This window comes from Ursus arctos, unplaced genomic scaffold, assembly GCF_023065955.2.
Source record: "Ursus arctos isolate Adak ecotype North America unplaced genomic scaffold, UrsArc2.0 scaffold_2, whole genome shotgun sequence".
Classification (NCBI taxonomy): domain Eukaryota; kingdom Metazoa; phylum Chordata; class Mammalia; order Carnivora; family Ursidae; genus Ursus; species Ursus arctos.
In genome coordinates this window covers 88932683-88952240 of record NW_026622874.1, presented here as the reverse complement: position 1 = coordinate 88952240, position 19558 = coordinate 88932683, and the positions used below count along the sequence as shown (strand labels likewise).

General features: G+C 43.0%; 1 protein-coding gene across 1 annotated transcript in view; it reads right to left on the bottom strand.

Moving 5' to 3' along the window:
- Nucleotides 1-19558, bottom strand: part of NIPSNAP2 (nipsnap homolog 2) — a 35549-nt gene that overhangs the window by 2585 nt on the left and 13406 nt on the right. The window contains exons 2-9 of the mRNA XM_026515897.4: nt 17214-17353; nt 17086-17131; nt 14028-14122; nt 13616-13686; nt 12669-12809; nt 11721-11752; nt 5208-5302; nt 33-116 (exon numbers count right to left, since the gene is read on the bottom strand). Coding sequence (XP_026371682.1) covers nt 33-116; nt 5208-5302; nt 11721-11752; nt 12669-12809; nt 13616-13686; nt 14028-14122; nt 17086-17131; nt 17214-17353 — 704 coding nt within the window. The remainder of the gene's footprint in view (nt 1-32; nt 117-5207; nt 5303-11720; nt 11753-12668; nt 12810-13615; nt 13687-14027; nt 14123-17085; nt 17132-17213; nt 17354-19558) is intronic.

Genomic DNA, 19558 nt, shown 5'->3' with positions numbered 1-19558 from the left:
AATGACAGGTTTCATGTTTACGACAGTATTACCTGTATAATACACCAATTCTTCCCAGCCGTGTTTATGCCACGCTGCGTTCCGTATATCTTCCCTGCTCTGCAGATCCTTGTAAGCTGAGAAAGAACCACACAGAAGCAAGGCTAAACCAAACAAAATGTCCCGCACTCCACCAGCATGTCCGTCCTGTACTGAGTCAGCGGCTCAGCTAGTTTTCTCAAAGACACCACCTTGGGGATTTATTTATTTATTTATTTATTTAAGATTTTTTTCACTTAGTTGACAGAGACAGCCAGCGAGAGAGGGAACACAAGCAGGGGGAGTGGGAGAGGAAGAAGCAGGCTCATAGCGGAGGAGTCTGATGTGGGACTTGATCCCAGAACGCCCAGGATCATGCCCTGAGCCGAAGGCAGACGCTTAACGACTGCGCCACACAGGCGCCCCACACCTTGGGGATTTAATACTAAGCCGAGTCCCTGTGAGCTGATCACCCTGAGCAAAACTACATCAGGCCTTGTGAGGGAAGCAAAATAAACAACGCTTTAAGTTTGACAATCTAGGGATCCAAGACCTGCCTTTCAAGCCAAGTGAATTTCTTCAATAACATGTTAAATTCATAATCAGAAAGCAATATTCGATTCCATCTTGCCCAACATTTCCAGAGCACTACAGTGATGTGGGTGACAGACGGTTCAGTGCAGTGGAGAGCAAGAGGGCAAGTAGGCAAGGTCAGCCCCTGCTGGGCACTGTGGTGGACTTGAGAACAGAGCCCACAAGACAGGGAGGAATGGAGAGAATGGTCTGGGGGTGTGGTTTGATCAAGTGGGTCTCGAAGGTTGAAAAGAACGGCATCAATAGAACAGAAGAGAAAGCTGCTCCAGGGGGAGAGAAGAGCATGTCAAAGACATCAGTCCTCGGTGTCATGTGGTACAATTCGGGTGTCTCATTCGGGTACCTTGGTTTCTGATTCCAGCCTAGGCAACCTCCTTCCAACTACTCACCAGGCAAATACCTCCCAGGCATCTTGACGGGGGGTCAGTCAAGACTAAAAGGACAAGAATTAGGGCTTCTGGTTTCTATTCTGCGACACACGCCTGTTCTCCACAGGACTTCATTTTCCTGATAAGAAGGCCTACCCTTGTAACAGGCCTAGGAGTTTAACCATCTAAAGATAAAATTTCCCTCAACTAGTAATGGAGTATACATTTATTACATGCAATTTTGAAGATGCTGAAAAACACAAGGAAAATAAATCTTGTACCTCTCGCTACCCAGAGCGAAACAGTTAGCATTAACGTGACCAGCAGCAGCATTCCAACTGAGGTCAGGTGCACGGCCCGTGCACTGTGTGGTGATCCCCCTGTAGGGAACCCAGGTTGGGGAGGGCTGTGCTCTTATTTTTTAATTTCAATTTTTCATTTTCTTAAAATTTTTTATTGTGGTAAAATATACACAGCAAAATTAACTTCTTAAAAAAGATTTTATTTATTATTTGAGAGGGAGAGAGCATGAGAGGGGGAAGGGGCAGGGGCAGAGGGACAAGCAGACTCCCTGCTGAGTGGGGAGCCTGATGCGGGGCTCTATCCTAGGACCCTGAGATGATGACCTGAGCAGAAGCTAGATGCTTAACCAACTGAGCCCCCCAGGCGCCCCAGCAAAATTAACTTTTAACCATTTTGAAATGTACAATTCAGTGGCATTAAATACCTTCACAATTGTCCCCCTTTCATTATTATCCATCTCTCAAACTTTTCAGCATCGCAAATTAAAACTCTATCCGCTGAACACTAACTCCCCATTCTCCCCGCCCCCCAGCCCCTGGTAACCTTTACTCTGCGCTGTGTCTATGAATTTGCCTATTCTAGGCACCTCATCTAAGTGGAATCTAATGTTTTCAAGGTTTATCTATGTCGTAGTACGTATTGGCATTTCGCTCCTTTTTATGGACGAATATGTAAATACCACATTTCGTTCATCTGTTCATCCGTCAATGGACAATTGGATTTAGGGAGGCTTTTATTATTGTGCTTCGTTGGGGAGGCTTTTAAAGGTGGGAGGCACCTGAGAATGTACTATTACTGAGGGAGGGAGCCCCTAGATGGGCTGGTGGTGGAGCAAATGGATGGAGCAAGGCCTTGAGGAAGGTGAGGAAAGCGTGGCATCAAGTGCAGGGGTAAACGGAAGAGGTGTTACGTCGCAGAAAGATCTGCTTTGAAGCCAGACATGCCCAAGTTGGGGCCTAGCTCAGTGACTCAACAGCTGTGGATGCTGGGTGACTTATGTATCCTCTGTGAGTCACAGCTACCCGTGGTTTGCGGCTGTAAGGATTACGGGAATGATGCTTAGGACAACCAACACAGGGGCGCCTGGGTGGCACAGCGGTTAAGCATCTGCCTTCAGCTCAGGGCGTGATCCCGGCGTTATGGGATCGAGCCCCACATCAGGCTCCTCCGCTATGAGCCTGCTTCTTCCTCTCCCATTCCCCCTGCTTGTGTTCCCTCTCTTGCTGGCTGGCTCTATCTCTGTGGAATAAATAAATAAAATCTTAAAAAAATAAAAAAAAAAAAGACCAACCAACACACCGCAGGGGCCCGATCAATGTGCTTCTCTAAAAAACACAGAAGAGTGAGGGTAAGTTTTGGGGCAGGCGACTGAGAATTCACTTCTGCGTATCTCAGTACTTCTTCCTACAGAGAAGGAAGCAGGCAGGGGACATTTGGGACACTAACGGGACAACAAAGGAAGGCAGAGAAAGGCACCACTCAAGAAAAGATGCGAGCGGCAGTCTGGCCACCCTCCAGTGCCAAAGCGCACGGTGTTCCCAGCCTCTGCGGCTGCGCACGGCGGCCATCTTGGCGGACCCCGCCTCACCCGGCGGCTGCTCTGTGAAACCTCAGTCCTTCCCGCGGGACAGAGCTAAGGGCCTGTGACCCCCTGGTGCCTGCCTGTCTCCTCCTTCACCTGGGAGTCCCCATCCAGACACACTGTAAACGCGGACAGGGGTGCAGTCCCCGTGCTCGTGGACGGGGTGGGGGGTGGGGGGTGCAGGCGCCAGGCCTGAGAGGAGGCGAGCGAGGGAACAGGTTTGACTTTTCGGTTTATAGCGTCCAGACAGACCACATGCTATTTAAAAAAATAATAATAGTAACAACGATGTCACCCCTCCCTCAAACCCAGAAAGGTTAAATTACGTTTAGCATCATCTCTAGAGGCAGATTTTAAAGATTTGTTTCCAAATCTATGACATCTGAGAACTCTGATATTTATGGAGTCAAATCAAAGCTCGCTAGAAAAGGAAGGTCCCCAGGACAGCGCTGCACCTGCCACTGTGGGGAGCTGAGGGTTACTTGCGGCATTCGTTATTTGCTTTTCTTTCTTTCTTTCTTTCTTTCTTTCTTTCTTTCTTTCTTTCTTTCTTTTTCTTTTTCTTTCTTTCTTTCTTTCTTTCTTCCTCTCTTTTTAAAAGATTTTATTTATTTAGAGTGAGAGAGAAGGAGAGAGAGAGCACAAGTGGGGGGAAGAGCAGAGGGGGAGGGGAAAAGATTCTCAAGCAGACTCCATGCTGAGCATGGAGCCGGACCGGGGACTCGATCTCACAACCCTGAGGTCATGGCCTGAGCCGAAACCAAGAGTTGGACACTTAACCGACTGCATCACTAGGCGCCCCGAGATGCAGGGTTTTCAATCGCTCACACTCCCGAGAAGCCCAGTATGTGCTGAGACGAGCACCTGGCTGAAGCAGTGATTGGTGGGGCTGAGAATGGGGGTCTCCTCCCCAGACCCTGAAGATTTGGGGGGAAAGGGGTTCCCATTCAGACTTAGGCCCTGGCAGCTCTCCTACCATTTAGCCAGTCTGCACGATTTCGTTTTCTGACCACTCTTTATAATCTCCCGTTTTTCCATCACTGTTCTAGCCCTTCCTTTCTGCCTTTACCCGCCAACCCATTCAGATCCTGAAGTCACCTTTTACTCATGTCCCCCAACTACATGTAAGTTTATATCCCCTTAGGTGCTGGGAGTGCCCTGAACAGAAACCCCTACGTTACTGATCACACACACCGCCTCGTGGCATGTCCCTTGCTTGGCTTTATTCCTCCTTAGTCCCATGACCAACCTTTGTACACCTGCCGTGCGTGCCGTGCGAACACAGCAGGCGGACAGGGTCCAGCACTTGGTGGGACTGAACAGGTCAAACCAATATCTCAGTTAATTAGTAAAGTCTAGAAATGAGTTATGCTTTTCACTTTTTTAAAAAGTAGGCTCCACACCCAGCGTGGAACCCAATGCAGGGCTTGAACTTATGACCCTGAGATTGAGCATCAGATGCTTAACTGACTGAGCCACCCAGGGGCCCCTTCTTTTTTTTTTTGAAGATTTTATTTATTCATTTGACAGAGAGAGAGACAGCCAGCGAGAGAGGGAACACAAGCAGGGGGAGTGGGAGAGGAAGAAGCAGGCTCCTAGCGGAGGAGCCTGATGTGGCGCTCGATCCCGGGACTCGGGGATCATGCCCTGAGCCGAAGGCAGACGCTTAACGACTGAGCCACCCAGGTGCCCCATCATTTTTTAAACTTTAATAAACATACACAGATGTGCCCAAAATGTACCAAGCTACCACTCAGAGCCAGCTCCTGTTCTAGCAGAGAGAAAGACACAACAGCCACAGTGTGACAACCCACATGATACCAGGCTCTGGGGGCTCAGGAGGAGAGTGACGTTCCCTGGGGGGCGAGGGGGCACACCTGAGTCAGGCCCTGAGAGGTACCAAAGATGACGCCAGACAAAAGGGGGGGGATGAAAAGGTGACAGGAGAAGGGCCTCCAGAGCGATGGACTCAGACACAAGGCAGGCAGTCAATGAGCATGTGGGCAGCAGCCTCTCCGGAGACAACGCAGGATAACTTCTGAGGCGCCATGGGAAGCATCTAGAAAGTGTCCCTCTCCCACGGCTGCCCGCCTTCCTTTCTCTTGTTCCTTTCCCCATCATCCCCACTCTCATGTCAGCCTCCTGAGGTGCCCCGAGTCTATGGGCCTTTCACTGTGGACCTACTTCCTTCTAGAAGGCCCAGCACTGACTTTCTGTGACGTCTGGATTTGCCACAGGGTTTACAATTACTGACCTGAGATGTGCTTTACTGCCGAGGGCAGCTTATTTGGTAACGGACTCTGAAATCCTAGTAACACAAACAGGAAGGAAAAAATACATACCCCAAAGATGATGTACCATGTAGAGTTGCCCGATCTGAGAGAAGAATCCTCCCACTGCTTCACTACCGTCCTGTCTGAAGCGAATTGCACGAGCCCTGTCAGGAAAAATGACAATGTTCAGATACTGAACGAGGTAGGTTGAAAAGAATCAGATTTCTTCCACCCTCAGAGCAAGTTGTACGATATGAAGACGAACTGTTTTTTAATTATCAAGTGCAGTAGAAAATGATTGGAATGTAGATCACATATATAAGATGTATACTTTTCTGGAGCTGTAACAGTCATTTTGGGGGGAAGTGGACAGTAATGAGCAACGTAAAATCAGTGCTTGAGAATAGTCAGTCAAGCAAATTGGCCGAGGATAGGACCCACCAACGGAAAAAGAACTGCTTCTCCAAGAACGTGCTCAGAGAGTGAGGGAAATGTGGATGCTAGAACATTCAAGATGCCAGAAGTTACTGTATCTTAGGGAGACAGGGACCAGCCCTGGAGAACGGGGTTTAAGACAGAGCTGAAGGGAGCACACCTTCAAAGCAGCTGCAGACCATGAATTCTGGAAAACACACCGAAGAACCATGAACGTGGAGCTTCCTGGCAACACACCACCACTATCAAAACGGAAGTGGCCTCGTGGTACCGTCATAGTGCTGTGGTATGGTGACAGACGGCAGCTACGCTGGGGGTGAGCACAGCGTAACGTACACACTCGTCAAATCACTGCTGTACACCTGAAACTAGGTTAACACGTGTGTCAACCACCCTTCAATAAAAAATGACACAAAGAACCCCTGCCTCTTTCTTCTTTCCAGAACAAACCATCAGGAAAATGAGTACCAAATGGCATTCCTATGTGTGGAAGAATGTGCATATATGTGTGTCTATGTGTATAGCATGGAATTGTGATTAAGTTGGCTGAAAATTGGCACTTGTCTTAAATTTTCCTTTTTAAGATTCCCTACTGCAAAACGTATCAGCTCCTTAAACACCGTCCTTCCTATTTGCACCAGGTACTTTATTTTTCTATTTGGTGAGGCATCGGAAATCCTAAAATGGTTTTAAAAAACATGTACAGGGGCACCTGGGTGACTCAGCCGGTTAGACATCCCACTCCTGATATGGGCTCGGGGTCCTGGGATCGAGCCCCTCATCAGACTCCACACCCAGTGGGGAGTCTGCTTCTCCCTCCCCATTGGCCCCTCCCCCAGATCGAGTGTGTGCATCCGTGCTCTTTCTCTCTCAAATAAATAAAATATTTTTAAAAAACTGTATGTTTTCCAAAAGCAGTTTTCAAGAAGCAAACTTGCAAATGAAGGGAGGGGCTTGAAGTGATACAAGGAGGTCACGCGGAAAAGCACAGCTGGGGTCTCTCAGAGACTCTCAGTATATTGACATGAACACTGCCCAGGTCTGGGGCTGAAGTCTGTCACATCAAGGTACCAGAATGGACGGGACTTGCACAGATGGATTCATTCTCATTAATTTAAAGGAGCTGGAGGCAGATGAACAAGGATTCTTATCTAGTAACATCTACAGTGAGACCTAACTCTTGAGGGACAAGAGATTTGAGTTGGCTTGACCAGTACATCCTCGTCCCGGAGGCAAACTTCGTAGCAACTGAATTGGAACATCTCAAGACAGTGGTGGGGACAAGATGAGAGCGAGGGCAACCAGAGCAGGAGTGATAAGTCCGGACTCCTCAAGAACGATTTGTAATTCCCGGCTCTCATCCCCATGAGGGGGACCCAACCTTTCAGGTCCTTTTGTGGTGAAGGAGGGATCTCTTGCCATTGCCCCCAGGGGCTGCCCCCAAATGGTATTAAATTCTTTAACCCTTAAGTGATCGGTAACTTCACAAAAATTAGAAATCTGATTGGTAAATTACTGAAATTAAGCAAATCACTTTAACGTGCACTCTAACCCAGAGAAAAACTGTCTTTCATTGATAAGTGATAAATATTCAGGATTATTCATTCCATTGTCAATTTTTCTAATTCAGTTACAGTAGGCGAAGAAAACATACCTGCCTTAGCCTGGTAATAATCAGAAGCATGTACTGAAGAGATCACCATCTTAAATAGTTACCTATGTGCCAAAATATAAATTGAATGCTGAACTGGCTTTATACATACTTGTTTAAATAACTTAAGAATAACCTCAGTACTTCCTTGTGAAGTCACGGTGGGCAAGCCTGAATTAGTAATGTGCAAAAACAGAACTAACGAATGATCCTATTCTGTGGGCAACTAAGTTATTACACTTCTAAGGCCCCTCCCTAAAAAAGGTCCCTTAATAAAATGGTGCCTATAATAGTGGTATCCAATTAAATATGTATGTGCTAGTTTTCAAATTAAAAAAAATTCTAACTTGCATTATGTAGCCTTTGATGACCCAAGAAGAAAAGATTTATTAGAAATAAGAATCACAGGGACCCCTGGCTGGCTCAGTCCGTAGAGTGTGTGGCTCTTGACCTCCGGGTTGTGGGTTTAAGCCCCACGTTGGGTATAGAGATTACTTAAAATCTTAAAAAAAAAAAAAAAAAAGAATCCAGAACCGTTTTCTGGAGCTAGACGAGATCTTAGCAATTGTACAGTTCAAAGCAAGAAATTTCAAAACTGAAAAAAGGAGAGTACATGTAAGTTGGACGTAAGTAAAAAGTCGCAGATTCTCATTTAAAGATAAGGAAGCCAAAGGGTTTATATCTCACTAATGGCCGATAACCTACTCTTGCATCCCTCTTAATTACCGAGGCTTTATATTACTATAACTTCTACTTGCTTTTTTTTCTCACAATAGGATTTTCAAAAACTATATAAAATTAGGATGATAAAATTATGATGATAAAAGCTGGTGTTTCGTGAGCATGCTTTCTGTGTCTCACCATTAAGTTTAATGTGGCTGTTAAGAGAGAAGAAATGGATGGTTTTATCATTTAGATCGGGGCTCCCGAAGCAGACCCTCAGACTGAATCCCACCTTCTTAGCCTGCTCTCATGGTAAGAATGACTTCTACCTTTTTAAATGCTTGAAAAACATCTCATGCACAGAATAATATTTCATGACACAAGAAAATCACGACATTCAAATTTCAGCATCCATAAAATTTTGCTGGAACACAGCCAAGCTCATCCATTTACAAGTCACTCTTGGCTGCTAGAACAGACTAGAACAGCAGGGTAAGTAATTGTTTTGGACGCAGAATGGTGCACAAAGCCTAAAATATTTACTATCTGGTTCTTTGCAGAAAAGTTTGCCAACCCCTGATTTAAATAAAATATTCTCTATTCCTAATTTTTAAAGTGTTTCTTATTAGAAATTAGTGTCACTAATAAAATAAAACCGGTACTGAATCTACATTTCCCTCAGACACACGGGTTGTTCACAGGTTTGGCAATTATTGACCTTTCTTTCATACGTAACCACCCGTTTCCGCCACCCATTCGGCGTTTACCAACCCCCCAGGATGTGCCAGGCCTTGTAGACAGAGTCGTAGAACTGGAAACCGGAGCCCCCCTGGGGTGACAAGTGCCCAACAGAGGCATGGAGGCAACGTGCTGGGGTGCAGAGACCGGACGCCGATTACACACCGGACTGTGTTGTGTTTGTCAAGTTCCTCATTCCGAATCCCCTTGGATTCGTGGTATAAACTCTCCTCAGTAAGGCGTGTCATCTGCAGCCTCACTGAGGTATAGTTCATATACCATAAAATCCAATTTGGTGTCTAGTACTTTTTTTTTTAAGTATTTTTACAGACTTGCGTGATCATCACCGCAATCCAGTTATGCTAAGATCCCTTGTGTCCATCTGTACTCATTTCCTGTTCCCACCCCAAGCCCAGGAAACCACTCATCTTTCTGTCTCTATAGATGAGACTTTTCTGGACATTTTGTACAAAAGGAATCATGGACTATGGGCTCCTTTGGACTCGTTCACATAGCACGTATTTGAAGTGCGTATCAGTTCACTCCTTTGGAGAGGAAAAAAGATGGCGGAAGAGTAGTTCACTCTTTCTTACTGATGAATAGTATTCCATTATGTGGATATACCACAGCTTCTTTATCCGTTCCTCTGCTGATGGGCATTGAGGTTGTTTCTGCTACTTGGTTATTTTGAAAAATGTTAGGATCATTGTCTATGAGTTTATATGGTGCATGCTTTCATTCTCTTGGGTATATACCTTGGAACAGAACTGCTGGGCCGTATGGTCATTCCATGTTTAACATTTGGAGTAACTGCCTGTTTTCCCAAGTGGCTGCGCCATTTTACATTCTCGCCACAGTGTATGAGGGCCCCGATTAATTCCCAACCTCACCAACATTTGTTATCATCTGCCTTTTTAGTTATAGCCATCTGAAGGGGTGTGAGTCTTACCCCCTGTGGTTTTACTCTGCATTTCCTTAATCACTGAGCGTGATGAGCACTTGTCTGTGTGCTTATTAGGCATTTATTTATACCTCTCCTTTGGTGAAATGTCTATTCAAATCCTTTGCCCATTGAAAACATTTTTAAAAAATTTATTCTGATTATTATTTTGATTATTAATTTATTATATTTTATAAACACTTCAGCCACCTCACAGTTCAGTAGAGTCAAGTACACTCACACTGTTGGGCGAGAGATCTCCAGAACTTTTTCATCATGCAAAACTGAAACCTGACACCCATTCAATACCAAGTTCCCTTCACCTGCACAACTATTCATTTTCCATGACTGTGACTTTGGCTACTTTAGATATTTGCATTAGTGGAATCATATAGTATTTGTCCTTTTATAACTGGCTTATTTTAACGTCCTCAAGGCTCATCACATTGTAGCACATGGCAGAATTCCCTTCTCTGAAAGGCTGCAGGATATTCCTTTCTATGTATGTATCACATTTTCTTTATCCATTCATCTGTTGGAAGGATATCTGGGTTGCTTCCACCTCTTGGCTACTGTGACTAATGCTGCAATGAACATGAATGTGAAAATCTCTGACATGCTGCTTTGAATTCTTTTGACTATATACCCAGAAGGAGGATTGCTGGGTCATATGATAATTCTATTTGGAATGTTTTGAAGAACCCCTGTACTGTTTCCACAGTGGCTGCAACATTTTACATCCTTACTGACAATGTACAAAGTCCCAATTTCTCTGTATCTTCATCAACACTTGTTATTTCCTGTTCTTTGGATAACGGCCATCAGAGAGGGTGTGAGACGATACCTCCTTGTGGTTTTGATTTGCGTTTCTCTTATGATTAATGATGCTGAACGTCTTTTCATATGCTTTTTGGCTGTTTGTAGATCTTTGGAGAATTGTCTATTCAAATCCTCTGTCCATTTTTAACTGGGTTATTTGTCTTCTTATTACTGAGTTGTAGGATTTTTTTATATATGCTGGATACAAGTCCTTTATCGGATATGATTTGTAAAATTTTCCCCCAGTCTATGACTTACGTGCCTTTTAATTTAAAAATGATGCCTTTTGAATTATAAAAGTTTTTAATTATGATGAATTATAATTTATCATATTCTTTCACGGACTGTGGTTTTGGTGTTGTGTCTAGGAACTCTTTGCTCAACCCTAGGTCACAAAGATTCTCTCCTGTGTTTTCTTCTAAAAACTGTTACGGTTAATTTTGGTATATATGTGAGGTGTAGGGGTCTAAATTCATCCTTTTGCAAAGATATCCAGTTGTTTCAGCACCCTTTGTTGAAAAGACTACCTGTCCCCATTGAAGTGACTTGGTGCATGGACTAAAAACAGACGGCTCATATGTGAGTTTATTTCTGGGCTTGTATTTCTGTTCCACGGATCTGTATGCCTGTGCTTAGGCAGGACCACACCGTCTCAATTACTCTAGCTTTGGAGTCTAACTATGAAATTGAGAAGTGTGTCCTCCAACTTTGTTCTTCTTTTTCAAGGTTGTTTTAGCTATTTTGGTCCTTTGCATTTCTGAAGCCTGCTGGGGTTCTGACTGGGATTGTGGTGAATTTATAGATCAGTTTGGGGAAAACTGGTACTTTGCTACTTAAATGAAGAAAACAACAACAACAAGAAGCAACTGTGTCATTGTGGTGCTGTTTATATGACAAAAACAACATTTCAAAAAACGTAATATCCCGGAATATGAAATAACTTAATGCAACATTGGGGTTTTATTAAAAAAAAACCCCACAGAACCCTTACCCCACATATATATGTAAAATATGTGTAGAATATTTATGGATGAAATGACATGTTATTCAGGATTTACCTTCAAATAATCTGGGTTGGCAGAGTTAGACCTAAGCAAGATTGGCCATGTGTTGGTAACTATTGAGGCTAAGTAATGGGTATGGAAGGTGGGGAGGTCCACAATATTATTCTCTCTAGTTTTGCATATGTTCAAAAAATTTCATAACAAAACATCAAATAAAACAGTCTAGTATCAAATCATGGCTTTATCCCCAGATTTTCCTTCTAGAATTAACACTATGACCTAAAATAATCTAATAGTAAGATTACAAACTCACCATCTGGTAATATACTCACCAGTAATTGCCCCACTCAATCATAGTTCCTGGCTGAAAAGAGATTTGGATTTTGGTTTGTTAGCTCTTCTGTGAAGAAATATGGAAACAGTAGTATAAAAAATATCCAATGACAAAACGAACTTAAAAATTACTTTTAATAATGTGAAGTGTAACAAATAAAAAATGTAACAAATTAGCAACTATTCACCATGCTCCTATCTATCCCATAGTGGGAGTAATATTCTCTTCTATTTCATGTAAGAGGGCAGTATTGACAGTAAGTCATCCGATTATGGTTATTAAACCACAGTTAGGCTCATTCTCTAGATGTACTGAACTCATGATTAAACTGTCGGTACCCATTCATACTTTATTGTGAAATTTGAAAAAAAAATTCAATTTAATTGAATCACTATTTTTTCCAGTATAATGGTGAGTATCAGACTACTAAGATTTACTGTTGACATGTACTCCTTTTAACCATGTCGCTATGCTGCTATCTGGGGCTTGCTTTCTAGTAGTGCTTAGTGGGGAAACATCATGGAAGGCTTACAAAGTACTCTTGCCTGTGACGCTTACAGTGCTGTGTCACTCATTCAGCGCCTCGCATTTATTAGCGGCTCTAGTGCAACTACAGCAGATGCTATATATTTGAGCTAGTCCTGCATTTTAGGTCTTTCCTCTTCAAAATAGCAACGCTATATGGAAAAATGTCAAATAATGAACATTATACATAAGATTATAAGAAACAAAGGAGCTTAGCGGAAGAGAAGGAGTGAGAGAGAAGATGATTTAAAAAAAAGGAAAGAAGAGAAGGACCGGACAGCGGAGAAAACAAACCAATCAAAATATTATGCCAAACACACGCCACAAAACGTCGACGCAACTTTTGTGGTTGGCACTGAGGGGTGCTCACGCCTCCTCACAGAAGAACGAGAGGGCCGTGAACCCGTATTCCGGGACTTACTCGGAGCTGGTAAGATCTCAGTTCATATATATTAGGTCCTGACCGTGGGACAGGCTCGTTCCAGAAGCTGAACTCCAGCAGCAGCTGGTTCCTCCTCGAGAGAAGCATGTTGTTTCTTGCCTTGCGGAATTCCACAAATTCCTTTGAGGGAAAATAAAAAATGTGCTCATGATATCCTCTAATATTTACATATAAATCCACTTTAGTATCATTTATGTTCCTCCTATAATACTATCATAAATAGGGTCCCAGGTGGCCTGCAACAGCCCCCCCCCCCCATTTACATTTTGTTGAACCAGCATAATAACTAGAAGCATCCGCTTTCACTCTCGAAAGCATCCAGATTTGGATGACAGACTACACGGCCATCCTAATGATTTAAGTAACAGTGTAAGCAAATTTAATTTCCTACACGTGTAAGCTCCCCCGACAGCATCTGACAACGTATTACTAGAAGTGACATAGAGACCACAGAATCTTCTCTTACAGAATATATAATATCCACTTCTATTTGGACTGGGAATCCGCGTGAAAGGTTTTCTTTCCTAATAACGTATGGCTGTTAAAATGCTCTTCATTGACCTGCACCTATTACCGAAGGGCGTGGGGAGGAGAGGGAAGTCAGCCCCGGGGAGCGCCGAGTGGCCGGCAGTTCCCGGAGCAGATCCGCGTTACGTAAAGCGCGGCTGACTGTGTCTACCATCAAAGTACCAACTCGTCAGTTTCAAAGTACAACTGATTTTTACAATAAGAACAGTTAGGTTAATCGTATTACAACTGGTTAATTATGTTTCAATACGACTTCAAGAACCTAAATAATAAAACTTTAACTACAAAGAAGTTTATTAATGTTAAAAAAAATGAGGACAGGAAACAGTCATTTAATTCTGTACTACCATTTATTACAGCATTAGTCTGAATAAGGAAACATTTCTCCAAATCATTACCTGATTTTCTCTGAGTTTATTCATGACCTCTGTGAGGGCTGGATAGCCTCCTTCATACCTCCAGAGGTGGACTGAAATATATTTTAAAAGAGAACATTCATTTAGAGTTTCACGATACTCTTACCTTGAAAACAGTTTACAGACACGTACTGTTATCACAATAAAGAACTGGAACGGGCCATGTGCAGGCAGACGAGTCACACCATCAAGTTTCAGTAACGGATTCAAATGTTAAAAACAACAACAAAAAGTAGTTTTTGGAATCAATTACTGGAGAAACTACTTTAACCATAAAACTAGACTGAGACTCGGAAAGCTCTGATTATAAAAGCATTACACTGAATATTATTTAAGTCATCAACAATAAAGGCTTAGGGAACAAGTGTTTATTCCAGAGACTTCTGCTTCCTACCAGCTTGATCCTGCTCGCCATACCACGTGTTCCAAGTCCCCACCAAAGCACAAGGGTAACTCTTATCTTCATGAATCTTTGGCAACACCTCTTGACTTAAAGAGAAGAAATAGCAACACTCATTAAACAACTGACAAGATTACACCAGGCAGACAGCACGTGATCAGCAATAGGAAAAAGGTCATCTACTCTCTTCCGACAACTGACCTCAGAGTATATTTACGCTAAAATTATGTGCAGAATTAACCTTTTAGCTGAATTCTACTGGCTCTAATATCCCACTTATCAGAGGCTTAGGTTTCTGTTACCCTCAACTACCTAGAACAGTTGTAAACAACTCAAGTACAGTGATAAAAATGGATAAAGAAGAGCCAAAGGTCCCAGGATTCCAGGAACTACACGGGTCTACTATTTGCTATTTCAGCGTGGGGGCGGGGGAGGGGGGGAAGAAGTACCTAGGAATGGTGAAGTTTCTAAGAGCTAAGTTCTGCTGGTTCCCAAGATAGGAAGGAGAGAAACAGGAGTAGCAGAAAAAGAACATGGGAGAAATAAGAGAAGGAAGTAATGTTTAAGATCGGGGAGACGACAGAGGTAGCAGGGGCAGAGAACAAGTTGGCTGTAAGGAGGGAGGAAGAAGACAGAGCTAGAACCCAACGCAGTCTGGAAGCAACCCAGCTCTAACGGTCCCCGAGGGCATCCACATGGCCGAAGAACCCAAATTAAAGATACAACATGGAGTGTAAATTAGGTTCCACTCAATTCAACCCGCTGAGGGGATTTAAGAAGTATCATATGATCCCCTGTTGCACCCCCCCCCCCCCAGTTCATTACTAGTGATTGTACAGGACCAGTGGCAAAGCCATGACCATCATGGTAGTATATTAATTTAACAGGTGCCAGAGCTTGGCTCCATGGAAACCTCCCTATGGTACAAGTTCTAATATACAGAGCGAGGCAGAAGGAAGAGACAGAACCGTGCCATCCCAAAATAAAAGCTAAAACCTGCACACTTTTTGAATAGAAAAATTATGATGAAAAAGTACAACACAGATTCAGCAATAAATGCAAAAGGATATCAAGGGTCGGAAATGGAACCTGTTCGAACTATCTGCTGGCGCTGAGTGAAAGTAAGTTAGTGATCACCACCAGAGGCTGGGGCACCGGAACTCAGTGTGTATGCAGCTAACAGAGAAAAGCTCCGAATGGTCTTGGGTCTAACTAAATGAAAACCCACACATGTTTATGACCCAGTACAATGACCACACCATGTGTATTTTTTGAAACGCCACCCTTCAAAAAATACACATGGTGGGATCGTTGTACTGGTCAAAAACGACTTGTGTTAGAAATAACACGGGGACTGATGGAAATCAGAGGTGGGGAAAGATGGATTATGTGAAGTTACTAGAAATGGATTTCCTTTTTTGTCCTGACATAAACAACCCCGAATCAGAGCCAGTGCAGAAGAAAATCTGTACAGATGACCCACGTGGGGTCCAGAAGGGGCCGGGGCCTGACGATGAGGCCTAGGTTTTTCGCCAATACGAAGTCGTAAGTGCTTTGCTGGGGACGCCGATGCTGCTCTTGGAAGCCCCGCCTTCCTTACATGAATGACGGCTGTATGGCAGGTAGCGCTTGTACCCAGAGCTGGGCTGGGGCCCCTCGACACCAGGCGGGAGTTAAGCCTTTAGGTACTGGAAACAGAGAGCTGCTGAAAGTTTCAGAGAAAAGGAAAAAAACACGATGAAGGAGAAAGCGGAACTCAGGGAGATGAGCTGGACAAACTTGTAAGGAATGGACTGGGTGTGGGGTAAGGTACAGGGACCGCCTTGAGGCCAGGAAGGCAGTCAGCAAGGAGGTTACTAAGAAATGGGGCTCACCGGGCTACGAGAGGCAGATGGAAAAGGAAATGAAATAGAACCAAAATGCATGTCAAATGAAGACTGCACGGCTCTTAGCAACCAATTGCAAAGAACTCAGGAAAAGGTTAAATGAAACCATGGTGAGTGACGCATGTGGGAAGTGGGAAGAGCCAGGTGCTGCTACGTGTTGAGTTTGAAGGGAGAGGAAGACACCCAAACGGAAATATGAATAGACAGGAAATGAAAATCTGAGACAGGAGATGAAGTGATAACAAACAGGACAGGAAAGAAAATGCAGGGAAACGATAGCATAGACAAGAAATTCCATTTTATGAGAAAGGATTTAGAAATAAGCATCTGCTTTATTTTAGGACATTGTTTAATAAAGAGAACTGTGCTGAGGTGATTAAGAACCTCTCTGCTAATGTTCTGGTTCATGAACCGCCTCCCCAAATAAAACAACAAAAGATTTTTGCATCTGAAAATTATGCTGATTCTGGTGACAAAATCATTTGCTTTCTCATGAAAGTAGCAGATACGAAAGGTAAAAAAATGCTTTTTAATGATGTTTGCTCACAACTGATCATTAAAATACAAGTTGTTAGCTTAATTAAGAATCAATGCACTTAATTCTCTCTTTGAAGTTTACAAATTCTGTAAAAGCATATGGATCTCATTATCCTTGGAGAATCAGCCAAAGGGACTTGAATCCTGGTGAATGAAGACCCGGGCAGAAATGGGCCTACGTTCACCTTCAGGATTGGCATGTGGCAGTTTTACTTAGGAGTAAAACTGGAAACAACGGAGATCATGGGGATGTGAGTTCTAATTCCTAACGCTCAAGGCTATCCAGAGATGGGACGTATGAATGTGCTTAAACACCAGTCAGGAAGGTCTGCAGAAAGGACTCATGCATGGATGAGGAGATGGACTAGACGGCCTTATAAGGTTCCTTCCAACCTTAAGAGTCTAGAACATTCTAACGTCTGAGAGCTTACGTGATGAGTTAGCCGTGTGAGGCCTTAAAATCAAAACGCCCTTGGCAATCCCATACAGAGCTCAACTTAAGAGCCTCTGAACATTCAGCTCCAAGAAGAGGGATCAAAGATCTCACTTCTGTTATCCAGTGTTAGCTGAACCAACAAATATTCAGATTGTTAATTTTCCCCAAGTAAAGGATAGTCTGGTATACACACCAAATTTTGTTGTATGCTTCTAGGCATTCCGGTTTAACATTGTGAACTGAAACAAAAGAAAATTCAACGATAAACTTATGAACAAAGGGAAAAAAGCCAACTATGAAGATAGCCAACCTATAACTCACACTGCAATTTGTACAGACTGCTTGTCTCCTTTTTGGCTAGGAGATTAGAGTGAGCATCTTTTCTTGGATCGACTTTCCGGACAAATAAGGATTTTAACCAGCTGTCTTCTCGGCGTCGATTACTGGATGACGTCAAGCTCCTACGGAATAACAAATTTAAAAATCTGAGTCTTATTAGCGGTATGAAGAGTTCAGCGTCTTCAGGTAATGTCACATAGTACCCTGTTTTCATAAAATCAATCCATTCGGCAAACATGCCTTGAGCACCTGTTGCAGGCACTGTTACAGAAGCTGGGATACCACGAAGTGTCCACTCTCCACTATGACAGTGCACAACCCAAACAGCAGGGGTCAAGTGTAAGAGATGTAACTTGCGGTTCTCCTAAGAGAGGGTTTTTCTTTTTTTTAAGTTATAGAGTTGGCATATAATGTTATATTAGTTTCAGGCATACAACATATTGATTCAACAATTCTACACATTAAGCTATATAAGTATAGATACCATGTCATCGTTCAGCATTACTACGATATTATCAACTACATTCCCCATGTTGTACTTTTCATCCCCGTGACTTATTTATTTTATAACTAGAAGTTTGTATCTCTCTTTTTTTTTTTTTTTTAAGATTTTATTCACTTATTTGAGAGAGAGAGAGACTAGTATGGGGAGATGGGCAGAGGGACAGAGAGATTCCCAAGCAGGGTCTGTGCTGAGCGCAGAGCCCGACATGGGGCTTGATCTCATGACCCTGAGATCCTGACTTGAGCCCAAACTGGATGCTTCGCCAACTGAGTCACTCAGGCACCCCTGGAATTTTGTACCTTTTAATCCCTTTCACCTATTTTGCCCATCCCCCCTCCACCCACCTCCCCTCTGGTAATCACCACTTTGTTCTCTATAGTTAAGAGTTTGTTTCTTTGTTCGTTTTTTTAGATTCCACATGTAAGTGAAATTGTATGGTATTTGTCTTTCTCTGACTTATTTTACTTAGCACAATACCCTTCAGTTCCACCCATGTTGTCACATGATCTCATTCTTTTTTATGGCTGAATAGTATTCCATTGTGTGTATGTGTGTGTATATATATGTAAAACTATATATACCATATCTTCTTTATCCATTCATCTATTCATAAACATTTGGGTTGCTTCCACATCTTGGCTAGGGTAAATAATGCTGCAATAAACATATGGGTGCATAGATCTTTTTAAATTAGTGTTTTCATTTTCTTTGGTTAAATACCCAGTAGTGGAATTACTAGATTGTATGGTATTTCTTTTCTTTTTCCCTATATTTCTAACGCTGTACCCTTCGTCCTTGGGACTTATTCATTCCATAACTGCAAGCCTTGTACCTCCTACTCTCCTTGGCATTTCTACTTCTAATTTTTTGAGGACCCTCCATATTGTTTTCCACAATGGCTGAACCAATTTATATTCCCACCATCAGCGCATGAGGGCTCCCTTTTCCCCACAACCTTGCCAACAGTCAGTATTTCTTATCTTTTTGATACCAGCCATTTTGACAGGTGTGAGGTGATATTTCATCGTGGTTTTGATTTGCATTTCCCTGATGATCAGTGATGCTGACCACCTTTTCACAGAGAGTTCGTGTTTATTTTTGCATTTCTGCTATGTGTTTTTCCCTCCTCCAGAGCAATTTCTGACATAGAAAAAAAATGGTAACCTAGAGTGGTCAAGTTCATAGAGAAAGAAAGTAGGATAGTGGTTGCTAGAGGCTGAGGTGAGAGGAGACTGGGGAGTTATCGTTTAATTGGTACAGAGTCTGAGAAGATGAAAAAGTTCTGGAGATGGATGGTGGTAACAATTGCACAACAGTGTGCATTTACTTATTGTTACCGCTGAACTGCACACTTAAAGATGATTAAAATGGCAAGTTTTATGTTCTATACACTCTACCACAATAAATACATGTGAAAATACACAGGGGAAAGGAAGTAATTCTTTCTTTAAAAAAATTATACTGGGGCACTGGGTGGCTCAGTCGGTTAAGCGTCTGTCTTCGGCTCAGGCGTGATCTCAGGGGCCTGGGATCGAGCCCCGCATCGGGCTCCCTGCTCAGTGGGGAATCTGCTTCTCCCTCTCCCTCTGCTGTTCCCCCTGCCTGTGCTCTCTCTCTGGCCCTCTCTCTCTCTCTCAAATAAATAAAAAAAATCAATCTTAAAAAAACCCAAAAAACCTAAGAATACAAATTTCATTGACACACAATTTTCTAATTTTCATCTTATAACTGAATTTCTACTATACCTACTGTGAGAAAGTGAGGATAAATTTGAAGTAACAAACTATACTTTAACTCTGAACTTTGAAGGGCATGTTTAACT